Below are 21,276 nucleotides of genomic sequence, written 5' to 3'. Positions count from 1 at the left end.
AGAGAAAAATGCATGCAAACGCATGTGTTATTTTGCAGGATCCTGTCACTTGAAGTTTATGGGCGGGCATTGGAGTCATGTGATCGGGAGAGGGGAACTGAACGTGAGACTGGGAGCCGGCATCTGACAGCGGCGGAGGCTCGTAACCAAGGTAATCATCGGGTAAATTGCTTGGATACCCAATATTTACCTTGGTTACGAGCGTCTGCAGCTGCTAGGAGCCGGACTCCCTGCACATGTAACCAAGGTAAACATCGGATATCCAAGCAAGTTACCTGATGTTTACCTTGGTTACGAGCCTCTGCAGCTCTCAGGAGGGGGAGAGAGGGAGGGGGAGAGAGACTGATCAGCCGAGGCTGGTTTCTGGGCATGCTCAGTAGAGCAAGCAGGATCCTGTCTATCAGCATGCCAGCGTTCACATGCGTTTGCATGCAGTATAGTCAGGATCCAGCAATTTGCAGTATGTGGACACTGCTCAAAAACGCTAAAGTAGCGTTTTTGAAAAATGTTAAAAAACTTCAAGTTGCTGGATCCTCACTATTGAGCACACAAACGCAGGTGAACGGATGTTGACGCGAGTCCATTGCAAATGCATTGAAATGAAAACGCATTTGCACTGGATCCGTTTCTGCGTTAAAAAAACGTTCAGGACGCATGTTAAAAAAACGTAGTGTGAAAGCCGCCTAACCTTGCTAGGTCCTTAATATCTCTTCAGGTTGCTCCTAGTTTGGCATGCTGATCTTAGTCCAGCAAGTTGTACCCATCTTGGCAAATCCGCCTCTTTTCAGGCAGGTTTTCTCCATATTTGCTGGTCCAGATATTTCGTTTTCAGATTTTTTTAGTGCATGTCTATTAAGCAAGGACTGTTATACATCACCATGCGTTCCTTCTCTGAAATCTTGGGGTCCCGCACAAAGCAGGATTTAAAATTGACAACACTTTTTTTTTTTTTTTTTTTTTTAATTTAATTCAATTTAATTTAATTTTTTTCAAGGGAGATGGGACGCCGAATTATGAGCTTTGGCATTTTTCATCCATATCACAGCCCAAAGAGCTTTTTGCTGTAAATAAGCAATTCTATAGCTTCAATTAGGAACATTTAGAAAGGAGTCCTCAAAGAAGTCATCAAATTAAATTACTTTTATGGACTTCTGTATCTAAAAGCCTTCCTAATTGGCCACTCAATGGCTTCTGGGCTCTAGCCAGGGGTATTAAATAATGGAAACTGGTGTTTTTCCTTTTTAGTATGCAAATTGTCTCTTCAGGGAGGAAGTAGACGAACTCTAGTGCCACATATTGGAAGTAGCAATCCTAAAAGTCAAAAGTGACCCTTTTTTCATATGAGCTAGCTAGGATTTATGCCAGATCAGAACCTCAATTTGCAGACTGTTTTTGGGTTATTGCCCCTCGTTAGTGCAAAGTATGAGATCTGTTCTGACTGTATGAGAGGCTAAGATTGGGTCTATTTGGAAAGCTATTTTCCATGCGGAGACTTAGGCTGCTTTCACACTTCCGTCTTTTTCCATCACAATCCGTTTTGTTACTGATGTGACTGATCCGTCGCAGACAGTGGCAAAAGTGATGCGACGGATGCTGTGGAAAATCAGATCTGATGTACAATGTTTTTTAGCAGTCAAAGGTTATTTGCTATGGAAAACCTATATGAACCCATCCTGGAGAGAGAGGTTTTTTTTTTTTTTTTGTAACCAGAAGGGAATTGACACATCTGAGCATGCTTGGTTGCTAAAAGACGGATCCATCACCGGATTCCGACAGATTCTGCCGCCTATTGCCTACCATTATAACACACGACAGACTCTGACACATCCATCGCTGTCAGTTTTTTCACCGCACACAAAAAACGTTATATTGTGCACTGCTTTTGCCCGACGGTCAGTCACTCCATGACTGATCCATCGCGGGACGGATGCAAAGCGATGCCATCATTCGCAATATGTCGTTAATAGAAGTCTATGGGGAAAAAACCTGAATCCTGCAAAATATTTTGCAGGATACCGTATTTTGTCAAGGCAACGGATTGTGACTGATGGAAAAAGACAGAAGTGTGAAAGCAGTCTTAGGCTATGTGCGCACGTTGCGTACAGTCACTGCAGAAATTTCTGCAGCGATCTGAAGAGCACATGTGCGCTTTAAATCGCTGCAGAAATGTCCGTAGTGAAAGCCGATTCAATGCGCTCTGCCTGCAGCTCCTGCCATAGACAGAGCAGGAGCTGCCGGCAAAGCGCAGGAAAGAAGTGACATGTCACTTCTTAGAACGCAGTGCTTCGGCAGTAGCCGAAGCGCTGCGCTCTAAAACGCCACGTGCGCACGGCCCCTGCACAATCTCCATAGACTGTGCAGGGGATGCAGGACGCATGCAGTTACGCTGCGCTACAAAGCGCAGCGTAACTGCATGTATTTACGCAACGTGCGCACATAGCCTGAGGCTATGTGTCCACGGTAGAATGTTGCTGCGGATTTTTCTGCATGAAAATCCGCGGCTTTTCCGCAAAATCCGCACCTTTTCAAAGGTGCGGATTTGCCGCGGAATTACCGCGGATTTTGGTGCGGATTTTTTTTCCCCCAATTCCGCCAAAATCCGGATCAAAATCCGCAACAATGATTGACATGTTGCAGATTTTTCCGGATCAAAATTCGCACCAAATCCGCCGCGGAAAAATCCGCAGCATGGGCACAGCATTTCCAAAAAAACCATAGAAATGGCTGGGAAGTGCCGCTGCTGCAGATTTTCGGGAAATCCGCAACTTTTCCGCGAGAAATCCGCGGCAAAATCCGCGCATTTTCCGCAGCGTGGACACATAGCCTTAGGCCCTGTGCGCACGCTGCGGATTTACCGCGGATTTTGCCGCGGATTTGCTGCAGAAAATGTGTCTAACATTGCTGCAGTTATTGCCCATCAAAACCTATGGGTTTTAAAAAATGCTGTGCTCACACTGCGTTTTTTTTTTTATACCCGCGGATTTACCCACAGATTTTTCCACTGCGGATTAATAAGCATGTCATTTCTTTTCCGTAGGTACCTGCAGTTTTTGCCAAAGATGATGGTAAAAAACTGCAGGGACCAACCTGCGGTAAAACCGAATGCGGATTTCGCTGCGATTTTGGTGCGTTTTTTTTTTTAAACCGCGGGTGTGGGATTCTTTAAGAGGGTCAGTTTTTTTCCATAAGAAAAAGGCACTTTCTAGTGCACACATAGCCTTACACACCAATCCAGCACACCAATCCAGCACACCATTGGTCTCCTCACTACTGGCATGCCGGATTGGTTTGTTGGTTCCCATTTAGTGGGATGGGAAGCCTATTTTTTTTCATGGGGACTTGCTGCATCCTAAAATACATTGTGATCTGGTATTGGGAGATATTGCTGCTTTTTTCTGTGACTTATTTACTTTTTAAGCAGTTTTGAATGTGGATTTTGGCACAGAAAAATACGTCATATACTCAATTAATGCTTTCTATTTTCAGTGGGAAATTCTCATCACTGCTCATACCGAGTTTTTTTTTTTCTTTTTCTTTTTTTTCTTTGTTAGTGAGGTTTGCAAGACCTTTCTGTGAATGTATTATGCCATTTCTTTGCCGATTCCTCATGGAATCTGCTTCAAACATGAAGTCAGAATACTACAGTAAAAAAAACAAAACAAAAAACACTTGAGGAAAAACTATCCAAAACTACATACAAAAAAGCTAGAAGTGGAAACCTCATGAAAAAATTCTGACATGACTCACTTGAAAAGCAAGGGTTTTTTTTTTTTTCTTTTCTAGCTGTGAATGTTTTGTATGGGGGGTGTCATATATACAAAACAGAGGACACATTTAGGCCCTGTGCGCACGCTGCGGATTTTGCCGTGGATTTGCTGCAGAAAATATTTAACATTGCTGCAGTCATTCCCCAAAAAATCCTATGGGTTTTAAAAAATGCTGTGCGCACACTGCGTGTGTTTTTTTTGTTTTTTTTTTTTGTTTTGTTTTTTTTTTTAATACCCGCGGATTTTCAGCTGCGGAATTAATGTGCATGTCACCTCTTTTCCGCAGGTACGTGCAGTTTTTGCCACCATAGATAATGCTAAAAATCTGTGGGGACCAACTTGCAGAAAATCTGCAGTAAATCTGCACAAAATCCACGGCAAACCGTGGCAAAACCGCATGCGGCTTTCATTGCGGTTTTGGTGCGTTTTTTTTTTTTTTTTTTTTTTTTCACTGCGGGTGAGGGATTCTTTAAGAGGATCCGGATTTTTCTTAAGAAAAAGGCACTTTCTAGTGCGCACATGGCCTTAATCTCTATTGATTTCATTATAAAAAAAAAAAACCTGATCTAATAAGACATTTGCTGCTTTCTAGATCGTGACCTGTCACAGCTACTTGTATTGATACCGTGGGAAATTCCTGATGTATGTAAAGCTGCGGAATATGTTAGCGCTATATAAAAATAAAGATTGATTTATGTAATACTCTAGTAATTGTGCACACTCTCTGCGGCTGATGGTTATATGGATAATTTAGATCCATGACTTGGATCAAAGACTGACACCTCTCTCCCTTTTATTTTTTTTTTTTCTTTTATTTTGCAGACACCTGATCCTCAAAACACATGATCATGTGAACAAGCCCCATAGACTATAATGGGTGCGGTCCACTGAAAATGTTTGGGCAGTTCTTCTCTTTACTAATTTCCCTTCAGTTATAGAGACCACTGCAGATGCTGCTCCCCCCCATAGGCTGAAGAGCGAGATCGACAGCCCGCAATCTATCACCTGGAAACTACATTTTCCTTTTTCTGTCTGATTTTTGTATAGAATAGGGGCAGCACTCTGATGAATGCCAGTCATTGAAGTCACAGCACACACCAGTCTGATACTTTTTTTTTTTTTTTTTTTTTAAATTCATTAACCCCTTCAGCCCCCAGCCTGTTTTCACCTTAAAGACCCGGCAATTTTTGCAATTCTGACCAGTGTCACTTTATGAGGTTATAACTCTGGAACACTTCCACGGATCCCGGCGATTCTGACGTTGTTTTTTCGTGACATATTGTACTTCATGTCAGTGGTAAATTTAGGCCGATATGTTTTTTTGCTTTTATTTGTGAAAAATTCAGAAATTTGACAAATTTTGGAAACGCCGTAATTTTCAAAATTTGAAATTTTATGCCCATAAATCTGAGATGTCACAAATAATAGTTACTAAATAACATTTCCCACGTGTCTACTTTACACCAGCGAATTTTTCGAAACAAAATATTTTTTCGTTAGAAGGGGTCAAAGTTCATCAGCAATTTTTCCAACAAAATTTACAAATAATTAAAAAAAAAATTTAGGTACCACATCACATTTGGAGTGATTTGAGGAACCTAGGCGACTGAAAATACCCAAAAGGTGACCCCATTCTAAAATCTGCACCCCTCACTCTGCTTAAAACCACATCCAAGAAGTTTATTAACCCTTTAGGAGCTTCACATCAACCAAAGCAATGTAGAAGGAAAAAATGAAAATTTTACTTTTTTACACAAAAATGTTACTTTAGCCATAAAATGTAGCATTTTCACAAGGGTATCAGGAAAAAATGCACCATAAAATTAATTGTGCAATTTTTCCTGAGTACACCGATATCTCATGTGGTGGAAATCAATTGTTTGGGCGCACAGCGGGGCTCAGAAGAGAAGGAGCGCCATTTCACAGCAAAATTAGTTGGAATTATTAGCGGACGCCATGTTGCGTTTGGAGACCTTCCCCTGAGGTGCTTAAACAATGGAGCTCCCCCACAAGTGACCCCATTTTGGAAACTAGACCCCTCATGGAATTTATCTAGCTGTTTAGTGAGCACTTTGAACCCCTTGAGGCTTCACAAAAGTTTATAATGTTCAGCCGTGAAAATATATATATTTTTTTACCACGAAATTATTTCAACCAGGTAGCTTTTTTTTTTTTTTTTTTTTTAACAAGGTGTGAGGTAGCACGGTCGGCTGCGCAGCAGAAGACACGGGATCCAGGCATTAAGGTTCACAGCACACGGTTTTAATGTCCAAACAAAAGTCCACAACAATATACATGTGCCTCTCCAGCAGAGAACTCAGGGAGTTGTGTTCACTCCCTCACACCCGGCACACCTGCCCTTGTTCCTGTTTCCATTTAACCCTTCCTTCAGCCTGTAGGGAAACAGCATTAACCCTAGAGTGGATTCACTTTCTATCATGGAGTGAGCACAACCGGGGCGAGACATACCGGCCGTCATAGATAACCCCGGTCACAGTCTCACATACCCCCCCCCCCCCTCAGTTCAAGCGTGCGGGGTTGAGCTCCCGCCATCAAACATGGGCCGCGGGACAAGGCATCGGCGTTGCCCTGCAACCTACCGGCCCTATGTTCAACCGTAAACCGGAAGTTCTGCAGAGAAAGGAACCACCGGGCATTCCGTTCCTTGGCGGACCTCATCCAGACCAGTGGAGAGTGATCCGTCACCAAGCGAAACTGACGTCCCAGCAGGTAATAGCGTAGGGACTCCAAGGCCCACTTGATCGCCAGGCACTCCTTCTCCACTACGCTATAATTCCGCTCGGGAGGGGTGAGCTTCCTACTTAAGAAGGTGACGGGGTGTTCCTCCCCCTGAACCACCTGAGACAGCACTGCCCCCAGGCCGACCTCTGAGGCGTCAGTCTGTACTATGAACTCCTTCCGGAAATCAGGGTGTACAAGAACGGGCTGTCCGCACAGGACCCCCTTCAGGTCCCGGAAGGAGTCCTCGGCCTGCGGAGTCCAGCGCACCATGACGGACTTCTTGCCTTTGAGAAGGTCCGTCAAGGGGGCTGATAGTCCCGCAAAATCCTTTACAAACCTCCTGTAGTATCCCACGATACCCAGGAAGGCCCTAACCTGCTTCGTGGTCAGGGGTCTAGGCCACTTCTGGATCGCCTCAACCTTGTTAACTTGGGGCTTAATCACTCCTTGGCCTATCACGTAGCCCAAGTAGCGGGCTTCCGTGAGTCCCAACGCACATTTCTTGGGATTGGCTGTCAATCCGGCTGTTCGAAGCGCGTCCACCACCGCTTGTACCTGTTCCAAGTGGGTCTGCCACTCGGAGCTGTAAATAATGATGTCATCAAGGTACGCTGATGCATACGCCTGGTGGGGTTCCAGCACTAAGTTCATCAACCTCTGGAACGTGGCCGGAGCGCCATGTAACCCAAAAGGCAAGACAACATAGTGGAAGAGACCCTCTGGCGTAACAAAAGCGGTTTTCTCCTTGGCGGACTCCGTCAGTGGCACCTGCCAGTACCCCTTGGTCAGGTCGAGAGTGGTAAAATATCGCGCCTGTCCCAGCCTATCAATCAGCTCATCCACCCGGGGCATGGGGTAGAGATCGAACTTGGATATTTCGTTCAATCTCCTAAAGTCATTGCAGAACCTTAAGGAGCCATCGGGTTTTGGTATTAGGACAATCGGAATAGCCCATTCACTTCGGGATTTTTCGATGACCCCCAGGCGTAACATTGTCTTTACTTCCTCCGATATGGCTTGTCGTCGAGCCTCCGGTACACGGTATGACTTCAGGCGTACCTTCAGGTGGGGCTCGGTGACAATATCATGTCGTATCAGACTGGTCCTACCGGGCAGCTCGGAGAAGACATCGGGGTTCTGCTGAACCAACCGTCTGGCCTCTCGCCTCTGAGTCTTGGTGAGGGCTTCTCCAATCCTTACTTCCGGTTCGTCCTCTCCGGAGGTCGCTGGAGCCGGATGTGAACGACCCGAAGAGGAGGGAGATGGGGGAAAAAACAGCCATCAGGCTTTCCCGTTCCTGCCAAGGTTTTAAAAGGTTGACATGGTATATTTGTTCAGGTTTCCGCCTACCGGGTTGCAATACTTTATAGTTAACCACCCCGACTCTTTCCTTTATCTCGTAGGGGCCTTGCCACTGAGCCAGGAATTTACTCTCCGCCGTGGGGATTAATACCAACACCCGATCCCCGGGTTTAAAGGTCCGCACGGTGGCTTGTCTATTGTAGCGGCCGCTTTGCGCGGCCTGAGCCTCCTGTAAATGCTCCTTCACAATTGGCATGACCGCGCTTATGCGGTTCTGCATACCCAAAATGTGTTCAATCACACTTTTATGGGGGGTGGGCTCTTGCTCCCATGTTTTCTTTGCCAGGTCCAACAATCCCCGGGGATGTCGCCCGTATAACAATTCAAAAGGCGAAAACCCCGTGGATGCCTGTGGCACCTCACGGATGGCAAACATCAAATAGGGAAGCATCATATCCCAGTCTTTCCCGTCTTTTGAAATCACCCTTTTTAGCATGGTTTTCAGGGTTTTATTGAAACGCTCGACTAAACCGTCCGTTTGAGGATGATACACAGACGTACGCAACTGCTTGATCTGGAGTAGCCGGCATAGCTCTTTGGTCACTTTAGACATGAATGGGGTCCCCTGATCCGTAAGGATCTCCTTGGGCAACCCCACCCGGCAGAACACCGCAAACAACTCCCGAGCTATAAGCTTTGCTGCAGTATGTCTGAGAGGTATCGCCTCGGGATACCGGGTGGCATAGTCAACGATCACTAGGATGTGTTGGTGCCCTCGAGCGGCCTTTACGAGGGGCCCTACCAGATCCATCCCTATCCGTTCAAAAGGGACTTCTATAATGGGTAACGGTACCAACGGACTGCGAAAATGGGTCAGGGGTGCGGTAAGCTGACACTCCGGGCAGGTTTCGCAGAACCGTTTTACCTCCCCAAAGACCCCGGGCCAATAGAACCTTTGCAATATTCGCTCCTGCGTTATCTTGACCCCTAGGTGGCCACTCATCAGGTGTTTATGAGCCAAGTCGAGGACCCGCCGGCGATACGGCTGGGGCACCACCAACTGTTCTACCCCCACGCCCCGTATTTCATCTACCCGGTAGAGTAAATCTTGCTTAAGAGCGAAATGGGGGTACCTTACCTGGGCACCGGGCAGCTGTGCCACCCCGTCAACTACTGTCACCCGACTCCGGGCATGTATTAACGTAGGGTCCTGGAGTTGGGCTGTCCCAAACGTATCCGGGGACGCCTCCAACTCCGGGATGGGCTCGACCATCTCAGCCTCTCCTGCCAATACCTCTAGGGGTGACCTATCGGGTTCACACTCTGTCCCTATCATGGTGACCCCTACGGCAGGCGTCCCGGATTCAGGATTGTAGGGCTCAGGTCCCGGACTGACCAATATCTGAGGGGACTTAGGGGGTCCCCTCCATAAAGTCCAAAAATAGGGCAGATCCCTTCCTAGGATCACGTCATAAGGAAGAGTGTTAAGAAGTCCCAACTCATGTTGCACCTGACCGCAAGGTGCTGTGATGGTGACAATCCCCGTGGGATAGTCTCGGCGGTCCCCATGTATGCAAACCACCCCCACGGTACGTCCTGTGGCCTTTACTTTAGCCCTCAAGGTGGATCGCACAAGGGTCACTAAGCTTCCGGAATCCAACAATCCTGTAACCGGACATCCATTCACCTGTATTTGGCACAAGTGGGGCTCTGTCTCTGGGGAGACCAGGTCAGCGGTACACACCACCTGAGCATACATTGAACCCCGCCGGGTAACCCCACAATCCATGGGCTCCGTGGTGAGGGGACACTGGGCTTCCATATGTCCCACCCGCTGGCACCGCCAACATCTAATGGGGACGGAAACCCCCTTGACGGGTTGTCGTTTAGGGTACAGAACCTTCCGGACCTCAGGAATGGCGGCCGCGGCCTCAGACGGGGCGGTAGGGGACTCCTGCACCGTTGTCAGCGGTGGGTCCTTGGCCCTAGGCTTGGAGGGGCCGGACCGACGGGCGGTACGCAAAGTCTCAGTGTCCCGTATCAAGTCCTGCGTAGCCACATGCCGCTCTACCAGGGACACTAATTGGTCCAGGGTACTCGGGTCACCCTGTCCTACCCACCGTTGAACGGTGACGGGTAAAGTGTGCACAAAATGATCCACTACTACCCTTTCCACCATTTGCGCCGGGCTCAGAGTGTCAGGCTGCAACCACTTTTTTACAAGATGCAACAAGTCATAGGCCTGGGAGCGTACGGGTTTGGCTTCCTCATAGAACCACTGATTTACCCGCTGAGCCCGTACATAGGTATTCACCCCCAACCGAGCCAGTATTTCGGCTTTTAGGGTCACATAGTCAATGGCGTCCTCGGTACAGAGGTCCAGGTACGCTTTTTGGGGTTCCCCCATCAGATAGGGCGACAATACCTCAGCCCACTGGGGGGTCGGCAGCTTTTCCCGCTCGGCCACCCGCTCAAACACCGCCAGGAACGCTTCCACATCATCCCCCGGGGTCATCTTTTGCAACGCTTGTCTCACCGCTTTCCGGACGCTGCCGTCGTCACCCGGTCCCGGGGTTGTTGCTGCTGGTCCGGCACGGATCGACTTGGCCAGGAGAACCATCTGTTCTTGGTGCCTTTTTTCCTGCGCTTGCAAGGATTGCTGCTGACGTTCCAACGCCCGGAGCAGGTGTGCATTGGTCTGTTGCTGCTGTGCATTGGCCTCTTGTAGCTGTGCATTAGCCTGTTGTTGCTGTGCATTAGCCTGTTGTTGCTGTGCATTAGCCTGAGCCAGCTGCTGTAGTATGTCCTCCATGGCGTCACCGGGTTTGGGCTGTAGTATAGCCGCTCGAATCCAGGACATGTGCTATTGGGTCACCAGGGATGGATGCTACACCTCACCGGCTGGCATGCCCGCATTCTCCACCATATGTGAGGTAGCACGGTCGGCTGCGCAGCAGAAGACACGGGATCCAGGCATTAAGGTTCACAGCACACGGTTTTAATGTCCAAACAAAAGTCCACAACAATATACATGTGCCTCTCCAGCAGAGAACTCAGGGAGTTGTGTTCACTCCCTCACACCCGGCACACCTGCCCTTGTTCCTGTTTCCATTTAACCCTTCCTTCAGCCTGTAGGGAAACAGCATTAACCCTAGAGTGGATTCACTTTCTATCATGGAGTGAGCACAACCGGGGCGAGACATACCGGCCGTCATAGATAACCCCGGTCACAGTCTCACAAAGGGTATCAGGAAAAAATGCACTGTAAAATGTATTGTGCAATTTCTCCTGAGTACGCAGATACCTCATGTGGTGGAAATCAATTGTTAGGGCGCACAACGGGGCTCAGAAGAGGAGCGCCATTTCATAGCAAAATTGGTTGGAATTATTAGTGGACGCCATGTTGCGCTTGGAGAACCCCCACCCCGAGGTGCCTGAACAATGGAGCTCCCCCACATGTGACCCCATTTTGGAAACTAGACACCCCCCCCCCCCCCCCCATCCAAAAAAAATATCAGTTTGGCAAAATAAAAAATACGGACATTAGTAAAAAAAAATAAAAAAAATAAGGGCATGCAACTGACACTAAGGCAAGTGCCACACGTGAGAGCGATGCATGAATCTTGCATCGCATCATCCGACACAGCCGCACACTCCTGTCTGGAAGAGAGCGACCGTGCTGAATGATGCGATGTGAGACTCGTGCATCGCTCTCACGTGTGGCACTGGGCTGACCCTTGCAATATTCAGTAAAAAATACTGTAGTTGACGATTACTACAGTATAATTTTACTGGCCCTAAACTAAGTTTATTTGTATTTCTTAGTTTACAGAAAAAAAATCAGGACGCACGCACGCATGTGCTGCAAAAAGGGGGGGACGGAAAAATAGATGGAAGGAGGATGGGAGAGTGTGCGGCGGATGGAGGCGTGGCGAAGGATGGGAGAGTGCGTGGCGGAGGATGGGAGAGGGTGCGGCGGAGGATGGGAGAGGGCTCGGTGGATGGAGGAGCGGTGGAGGATGGGAGATGGTGGGCAGCAGATCAGGGTGAGAGGTGGTGGAGGAGGCAGCAGATCGGGGAGGGTGAGAGGTGGTGGAGGAGGCAGCAGATCGGGGAGGGTGAGAGGTGGTGGAGGAGGCAGCAGATCGGGGAGGGTGAGAGGTGGTGGAGGAGGCAGCAGATCGGGGAGGGTGAGAGGTGGAGGAGGCAGCAGATCGAGGAGGGTGAGAGGTGGAGGAGGCAGCAGATCGGGGAGGGTGAGAGGTGGCGGAAGAGGCAGCAGATCGGGGAGGGTGAGAGGTGGAGGAGGCAGCAGATCGGGGATTGTGAGAGGTGGTGGAGGAGGCAGCAGATCGGGGAGGGTGAGAGGTGGTGGAGGAGGCAGCAGATCCGGGAGGGTGAGAGGTGGTGGAGGAGGCAGCAGATCGGGGAGGGTGAGAGGTGGAGGCGGCAGCAGATCGGGGAGGGTGAGAGGTGGTGGAGGAGTCAGCAGATCGGGGAGGGTGAGAGGTGGTGGAGGAGGCAGCAGATGAGGATGGGAGAGAGCGGGCAGCAGCTCACGGAGGGGGCAGCGGCTGATGGGGAAGAGCGGTGGTAGATGGAGGGGGCTGCAGCAGATAGAGGAGATCGGCAGTGGCAGCGGATCGGGGGCAGAGCGGGCCGATTGGGGGGGGGGGGTTTGCGGCTTACCAGGGCACTTGCAAGGATCGCTCTCCTCTGCTTCCACAGACGGAGTGAAGCTGAGGGGAGTGGTCACCAGCCCCAGATCCATGGTGATTGGAGAGATCGGTCAGAAGGCCGGTGTCTCCAATCAGAGCTGGGGGCGGGTGAAGCAGCGATCACCCAGGTCCATCCAATGATCAGTGCTATAGCTGCACTGATCATGGCTGGATGTCAATATTTCAACCATTTTCAATGGCTGTAATATTACAGTGGCTGTGATTGACTGAGTGGTGTTCGTCAGCCAATCACAGCCTCTGTAGGCCCGGGGAGGAGGCACCACCCCTCTTGAGGTAAGGCAGAGGTCCCCTCCTTCCCGAATCTGCAGTTTTTGCACAACGATTGCACTCACCGGGGCTCCAGGGCCGCGATTTCGCCTTGACGTACTGGGTACGTCATGGGTCGTTAATTGGTTAAGTTTAATTGGCAAGTCTCATTCGAAAAATGGATGTACATGGCATCCATATGTCATCTGTTTCTACAGAGCCATTGCAATTTTGAAGATAAAAAAAATCCTTATTTGGGCTATTATATTTAGAATTTTTCAAGTATAAAACAGGTGTCGTATGGCTTTCAAAGCCGACCCGTGATGACCTACTGATGGTGTACGGGTGACGATCTGAATGAAAAATGGACGATTTTACATGTCCTCATCTGAACCCGGCCTTCGGACAGCAGCCTCGCCCATCCCATTTTACCCTTCCACTTTGTGTTACCACTACTGTCATATTGTGGTTTTGGAATCTACATTGTATAACAAAATCACAGAAGTCCATATGAAAATAATAATTAGTATTATTATTAGTATATTACTAATTATATAATCGGTGACTTCAGGAGCTTGTTGAATTGAGGCCACTTGTCAAGGTTTTGATTGTCTTCTTGCAGGCTCTTGTATAATATTACAGGCTATACATTTTGCCTATTGTTTCAGATGACCTGTAGTAGGTGGTCGCCTGCACTCAGCTGTTGATAGGAGGCTGCTCTTTCCCTAGAGAAAACGTGTTTTTCAGGTCATAGATTCCTACAAACGCTTTGCTCACCTGCTAAATCCTCTGTGGTTCTTCTCGGTCTTTAGTTTCCTGCAGCAAAGATCCTCCATTCATTCATTGATGGCTGCAGCCAGTCACCGGCCTCGGTGGTTTTGTGCTTCATATGTTAGTGTCATCATTGACACCAGCAATTTGCTGGAATAGTCACATGTATGTACGACAACTGTCCCTGACCACCAGAGCAGCGACTGTGGCGCCCCTGAGGCTTCCGTCGCCACAGAGATATTGCACCTCAGCCAGAGGTGTGATGTCTCATTCTGGGTAAGAATGGGGTCATATGCCGGTCCAAAGACTAAACTTGCACACACCAATTGGTAGGCATACACAGGGTCAGGGATAGTGGCAGCCACCCCCATATATGTATTCATGGGGCCATAGTCCCATTTCTGGTCCCAATAGTGTAGGTGGGGCCTAGTCAGTGGGTGTGTGGGAGGAGTCATCAAGTGTGAGTAGACAAGGCAACCAGGAAGTTCAAGAACAGATGGTCTGTGAGAGGGAGGTAGTTACCTCAGGAGAGTGAAGGAGAAACGTTTGAGGAGAAAGTGACAGAACGAAGTTCCTGGTGAAGATCCTGGGGTCTAGTTAGGCCCAGGTGACACCCAAAGAAAGAAAGGATTCCAGGGCCACGGAAGGGCATATTGGCTCGTGGCCTGTTCCACTGGAAGATCGGGTGGAGGAATCTGGCTGCATTCAGGGACGGTCCCCAGACAGAGGGAAGAAAGACATTTCCTCAAAAGTAACACCGAAGGCCCGGGTGATTGCAAGCGTTCAGGGCCACAACCTGCCACAGATCCCCTGTGAAGAGGGCAAGATACAACTGCGGCTAGCTCTCTTTGTTCAGGCCCTGTGGTGGAGGCCAAGACGAGCACAGCTACAACGGTCAAGGCTAGGAAGACAGTCAGGAAAGAGACACAGGAGGGGTGCACCGGTATTGACCTCTGAACTACCCGGGATCAGCGGAGGCACCTGACATGGATCCCAGCATACTGTGGGCAACCGGACAGCTGCCGAATTGAGACTAACTTGTGAGTAAAGATCTTAACTGCAAGTCCTGTGTCGTCTGCTTTATCCTGCACTGCGTCCACAAACACCATAGACTTTACCAAGCACCAAAGGTTGCCCCGGGGTACCCGCTCTACCTGTGGAGAGCAAGCAACATCTCGGCTGCCATAACATCAACCCCGGAAGTTCCTTCCGGCAGCTGCGGCCCTAAAGAGCTGCAATTTACCACAGATGGCGTCACGAATCTTTCATAAACTTTATTATAATCATCACCCCCAATATCGCCACATCATTAATTGACTCCACCAGGGTGACTGAATCGGGCCCCGCCACAGCTGACTACCCCGGACTAGTCTGGCCCGACACAGTCACCTAAGGCCCTGAGGTGGGCGAGTCACGAGCGTCTAACAGGCCAGTAATGGCAACTTTTTACATTGTATAACCTCTCCCACTGTTAAGAGTCAGTATGAGAAACTAACCTGTTACAGACATGTCTCTTGCAGGTACGTCATATTTTGGGTGCTGGTGTTTAGGATGAGGTTGGAGTCCCATTGAAATACCATTAATATCTTCCTAACCTGAAGTACGTTTACATCACTTGTTGGTTTCGGTGCATGGAGCCTTCTATATAGATCACAAAAGCCGGGTGTGTTACACAGTTAAAGGGAACCTGTCATCAGAAATTTAGCTATAAAGCTAAAAGTTCCCCCCTCTGCAGCTCCTGGGCTGCATTCTAGGAAGCTTCCTATAGTTTTTGTGGCACCTTTTATCCCAAAATAAACACTTTGTAAACTGGTACCTTTTCTTATGCAAATTTCTTAAATTTTCCATGGGGGCGGGCTGCCTGTGGTCCGTTGCTGTCCTCCAGCAGATTTACGCCGCCCCCGAACGCTGATTTTGAAAGCTCAGGACACCGGCCCTGGGTGCCCGTGGTCCCGCGCATGCGCTGTTCCACTGTAGCGGTGCCGTGCACTGTGTGCACGTGTGACCGCTGTGACGCTTTGCGCGGGCACGAGGTTATGGGCGGCGCTGTTAGTGTCATCAGTAAGTGCCGCCCATAACCTCGTGACCGCAATTTCCCCTATTACTCCAGCGTTATGCGCAAGTGCTCGCTGGCCTGATGCCCGGACGTCCCCTCCTTCCCATCCTGCTCAGCAGCAGGAAATAGATGGGAGGAGCGAACGGAGCAGGAGAGCTTAGGTTACGGGGAGACGCGGCACCATAACCTCGTGCCCGCGCAAAGCGTCACAGCGGTCACACGTGCACGGCACCGCTACAGTGGAACAGCGCATGCGCGGGACCACGGGCACCCAGGGGCGGTGTCCTGAGCTTTCAAAATCAGCGTTCGGGGGCGGCGTAAATCTGCTGGAGGACAGCAACGGACCACAGGCAGCCCGCCCCCATGGAAAATTTAAGAAATTTGCATAAGAAAAGGTACCAGTTTACAAAGTGTTTATTTTGGGATAAAAGGTGCCACAAAAACTATAGGAAGCTTCCTAGAATGCAGCCCAGGAGCTGCAGAGGGGGGAACTTTTAGCTTTATAGCTAAATTTCTGATGACAGGTTCCCTTTAAACCCTTTAGATAACTCAGTCAACAGTGACTATCTAGTACATGACAGCTCACTCCACAAGAAAAACAAGCCTTCTCACAGGTCCATTGGAAGAAATTTTGAAAGAAATATTATATCTATTAACCCCTTAACGACCGCGGGCCGTAAAATTACGTCCTAGCGGTCATAATGTTACTGCCCACGGTCTGCTGGCGGCAGCATGCCGTGATCGGAACACATCTCAGCTGATTTTCACAGCTGAAATGTGTGCCTGCTAGGCACGAGCAGAATTGTTATCTGCTCGTGCCGTTTAACCCCTTAAATGGCGGTGTCAATATGTGACAGCGCCATTATAAGCGCGATCGCGGTAAACTTTCACTTACCGCCCGATACCGGAAGTCATGTGACGCGGTCACGTGACTTCCGTTAGTTGTCGTGGTAGCACAGGGTCATGTGATGACTCCTGTACTACACATGAATTGGTTTCACTTTCGCTGTGCCAGAGAAACAGCAAAAGAGAAAGAGAGCGTATCTGCTGTTTACAGCTGTATAGCTGTGATCAGCAGATAGTGCAGAGCGATCGGATTGCTGATCGCAATAGCCCCCTAGGGGGACTAGTAAAATAAAAAAAATGTGAAAAAAAAGTTTCAAAAAATTAAAAAAAAAACAAAAAAAACCTAAAAGTTCAAATCACCCCCCATTCGCCCCATTGAAAATTAAAGGGTGAAAAAAATATACAGACATTTGGTATCGCCGCGTTCAGAAACGCCCAATCTATCAAAATATAAAATCAATTAATCTGATCAGTATACGGCGTAGCGCCAAAACGACGTTTTTTGTCGCCACAACTTTTGCGCTAAAAGAGGCGATCAAAACGTAGCATCTGCGCAAAAATGGTACCGTTAAAAACGTCAGCTCGAGACGCAAAATGTAAGCAGTCACTGAGCCATAGATCCCGAAAAATGAGAACGCTACGGGTCACGGAATATGGCGTAAAACGTGCGCCACTTTTTTTCGGTCAAACTTCCGATTTTTTTTTAACCCCTTATATAAAAGTAAACCTATACATGTTTTCTGTCTACAAACTTGCACTGACCTGAGGCATCACACCCACACATCAGTTTTACCATATAGTGAACACAGTGAATAAAATATCTCAAAAACAATAGTGCTATCGCACATTTTTTGCAGTTTTTGTGCATTTGTAATTTTTTTGCCATTTTCCAGTACACTATATGGTAAAACTTATGGTTTCATTTAAAAGTACAGCTCGTTCCGCAAAAAATGAGCCCTCACATGACTATATTGACTGAAAAATAAAAAAGTTACGTCTCTCAGAAAAAGAATGGCGAAAAAAAAACCGGAAAGCGAAAAATCGGCCGGTCGTGAAGGGGTTAAAGACATCCCCTTGTGAGTTCTTCCGGTGTGCCGTGTGCCTCTCTGAGCACAGGGGTCCCCAGAAACCTCCTGACATTCTTAGGCTAAGTGCACACACTGCAGATTTTTTGCAGAAAGTTTCTGCACCAAATCTGCATGTTGTGGGGAAAAAAAACGCATCGAAAACCGTATGCTGCTTTTGGTGTGTGTGTGTGTGTGTGTGTGTGTTTTTTTTATTTATTTTTTTTTATATTTGAGTCAACAGATACATAGATGGATAGATTAGAAAGAAAGTAGTGATTCTTCCCCCACCTTTACTTTTTTCCTCGGTGGCTCATTGCTATTGCCGGTTTACGGCTTGTCCATGTCTCACAGCCGGTGGCGTCACGAACAGTGCCGATGCTGGGTTCAGTGTGTCGCCTTGCTCTGATGTCACCAGCTGTGGGAATTAACTATGTGTCACCTCTGAAGCCTCATTTTCTAATGGAAGAGGCTCCAGAGTGGATGGTCTCCACGGGATCGCTGTGGATTATGGTGTTTTTTTTTTTGTTTTTTTTTTAATGATTTTGTTAAAATGGTAAGCGAGGGATTTGGGGAGTGATTTTATTTTATTCATGGGTTTAGTAATGGTAGGTATCTCAGACTCCTCTACATTACTAATACCAGTGCTTGATGGTAGCTGTTAATTCACAGCTGACATTAACCCCTTCATTACCACATTGCCACCACACCAGGGCAACAGGAAGAGTCGGGTAAGCTTCAGATTTGGCGCATGATATAGATGTGCCAAATCTGGGGTGGCCATGGGCTTCTAGTTTTAGCCTGTGGGGGGGGGGCAATAACCAGCCCCCAGCTGCCTGGTTTTACATTGGCTGGCAATCAAAAGTAGAGAAAGTACACTTGTTTTTTTTTTTTTATTTATTTAAAAAAAAACAACAAAAAACTCCCCTGAATTTTTAATTGTCAGTCGAGGTAAAACCAGGCAGCTGGGGGTGGCAGCCCATAGCGGTCTACATAAACTGCGTCAAAACCGACTAAAAAAAAAAAATCAGTGTGAGCACACCTGTGGTTTTACAGCATTTTTTCATCACAACATTGAAGTCAATGGGTGAAAAAACTCTGCTAAACCGGACCAATAACTGACATGCTACAGATTTTTTTTTTTTTTTTACTTCATCAAAATCTGCACCAAAACTGCATGGATGAAAACCGCACTGTGTGCACACAAATCCAAATTCCCATTGACTTTTCTGGCTTTCGGAGAGGCATGCAGATTTTTTTTTTAAAAAAAAAAGTAAGAAACCACAGCTTGTGCACTAGTTTATAAAAAGTTATTCCCCAAATAAAGTCTCCTATGCATAAAATAGAGCATAACTTACTGATTGCTAGTGATCGGACAGCGGAGACCCCCAGCGATCGGGAGAAGGGTGTGTAGAGTGAATGTAGTGGAGGGGAGCGCTCCATCACTCGGGATGCTGCTGCTTGAACCTCCAGTGATCAAGTTATCCCCTATCTTACGGATAGTCCAACCTTTTATCCAACATATTTATCCAGAAAAAATGCATAACTCCATGTGGTAGATGTTACTTGTGTGATTATAAATACAGTTACTAAAACATGTGGTGGTATAATTGTACTGGCCAACAGAGTATTGCTACCGGCCAATTTTACCACGCACGGAAAGCCATAAAATTGAAGTTTGCACAACACGCGAGCAGTGTGCTTTGTGTCTCTGTTACGCTCCACTTAGAATTGGAGGAAGCTGTGAAATATCATAAGACCTCGCGAGGAAGGCTTGTAATTATATCGTCCTGTGCGGCTTTTTATCAAGTGCTAGTGCAGTGTTAAGAAGCCTAATTAAAGGGGTTGTCCAGTGAAAACAGTTTGCAGGATAGATGGTAACTTATTGATTGTTGGGTGTCCCTGCGCTGGGACACAAATTGTCAGAACAGAATATTTCTATCCCTAACTGGGAACTATAATATCTGGAAGTTGGTGAACTCCAGCATGAATTGTCAATGGGAACAATAAAAATGCAGTGTAAGCGGGTGAAGTGATCAGAGCCGAGGGCTTAACAATGGATCCATAGGGGTAGAGCAAGTAAATGAGAGAGATCATTATTTTCACTGCCACTTTTATTTGGAAAATAGTTATTCAGTCCTGGACAACCCCATTAAATGGAAAGTATTCTGAGCAGTTTCCACCTATTTTGCTTCTTACCCCCTCCGTGCTCCTTCTAAAATGGAAATGAGTGCTAGTGTGAACCTGGTCTTGCAGGTGAACAGGTAATTATATAGGCTTCCCCTTCAGTCCTTTTATATTGTGATTGGTTTTGGCATGTCTGATAATTGTGCACTTACATGTATGACGTGGAATGATGTATCACATGCAGTAAAGCCTTGGTACTTTTAAAGGGAACCGGTCACCAGATTTGGGGCCTATAAGCTGCGGCCACCACCAGTGAGCTCTTATATACAGCATTCTAATATGCCGTATATAAGAGCCCAGGCCGCTGTGTAGAACGTAAAAATCACTTTATAATACTTTCCTAAATAGACGGTGCGGAGCAGACCGGTCTGATTAGTGTCTCCGGTACTGGCGCCTACTCTTTCGGCCATCTTTACCCTTCTTCTTCTGAAGCCTGAGTGCATGATGCGTCCTACGTCATCCACACTAGATTACACTGGGGTCCTGCTCAGTAGGAGGAGGCCAAAGATGGCCGAAAGAGGAGGCGCCGGTACCATAGAACGGAGACACCTATCCAGCCAGTCTGCACTGCACCGCCCCTCAGGTGAGTATTATAAAGTGATTTTTACGTTGTACGCAGTGGTCTGGGCTCTTATATACAGTATTCTGGAATGATGTATATAAGGGCTCACTGGTGGTGGCCGCAGGTTATAGTCGCCAAATCTGGTGGCAGGTTCCCTTTAATGCAATGTCATAAAATCACATTAAGACATCACATGTGAACAAAGCCTCCAGTTAATTATTTGTTTTATAGGAACCTAGTATGGGCACTCTGAGCAGCAGACTGTTAGGCCAGGAGTCCTCTTCATCTCTGCCCACGGGCTCCTGCGAATGTAGGAAGCGAAAAAGAAGCTTAGAATGTCAGTGTGATACGGACGACGAGCTAGAAAACCTCCTGAACACCCCTCGCAGGTACGTCTGTGTGCGGCAGGTTACACTTCACAGCTGGGCAGCACATTGTCTGCATATATACAAGAGCAGGAAAGAGGGGGTACATTTCTGAAAGCTTTAATAACATTTAGTGAGTTCTCTGGAATTTAACAAGATTTTCCCTAGAGATGAAAATGTTCTTAAAGCAGCACTCCAGTGGGGTGTTAATTTCACATATGGATTGGTGCTTTTAAATTTAAGTCCCCTGCTCACGCGCCCTCCGGTAGCTTCATCTTGTGTCACCGCCGCTCCAGTTGATCTCTAGTGACTTGTGACCTGCCGGCAGCTCCAGTGTTTCATGGATCGTCCAAGGTGACCACTTAATACAAGACTATGGGAGCCTCGTTCCGACTGAGATGTATTGGGAGCTTGTGGAGTAACATCTGACTTCCGGCCAGTCAGACGTTACAGTCTCTCAAAATAGTGACCAAAGCAGTGGCAAAAAAAACAATGAATAGAAAGAAGTTGGTGGTGAAGTGGCACCTGGAGACCTTACCTACTGTCAGAGAAACAAAGGATTACCCTTTCCCATTCCAGGGCTGGCGCATACCCTTTCCCATTCCAGGGCTGGCGCATACCCTTTCCCA

The 21,276-nt window shown here is 47.7% G+C and overlaps 1 protein-coding gene across 4 annotated transcripts in view; it reads left to right on the top strand.

The window, feature by feature from the left end:
• The window catches only part of GMCL1 (germ cell-less 1, spermatogenesis associated), a 188,552-nt gene that overhangs the window by 48,427 nt on the left and 118,849 nt on the right, over window positions 1–21,276 (top strand). For all 4 annotated transcript variants that reach the window (XM_075346157.1, XM_075346160.1, XM_075346159.1 and 1 more), the window contains exon 2: window positions 20,514–20,671. In XM_075346157.1, coding sequence (XP_075202272.1) covers window positions 20,523–20,671 — 149 coding nt within the window. In that variant the 5' untranslated portion in view covers window positions 20,514–20,522. The remainder of the gene's footprint in view (window positions 1–20,513; window positions 20,672–21,276) is intronic.

The sequence above is a fragment of the Anomaloglossus baeobatrachus genome, chromosome 4 (assembly GCF_048569485.1).
Source record: "Anomaloglossus baeobatrachus isolate aAnoBae1 chromosome 4, aAnoBae1.hap1, whole genome shotgun sequence".
NCBI lineage: Eukaryota > Metazoa > Chordata > Amphibia > Anura > Aromobatidae > Anomaloglossus > Anomaloglossus baeobatrachus.
Note: the sequence above shows the minus strand (reverse complement) of the source record. Positions and strands in the feature narration are given on the sequence as shown.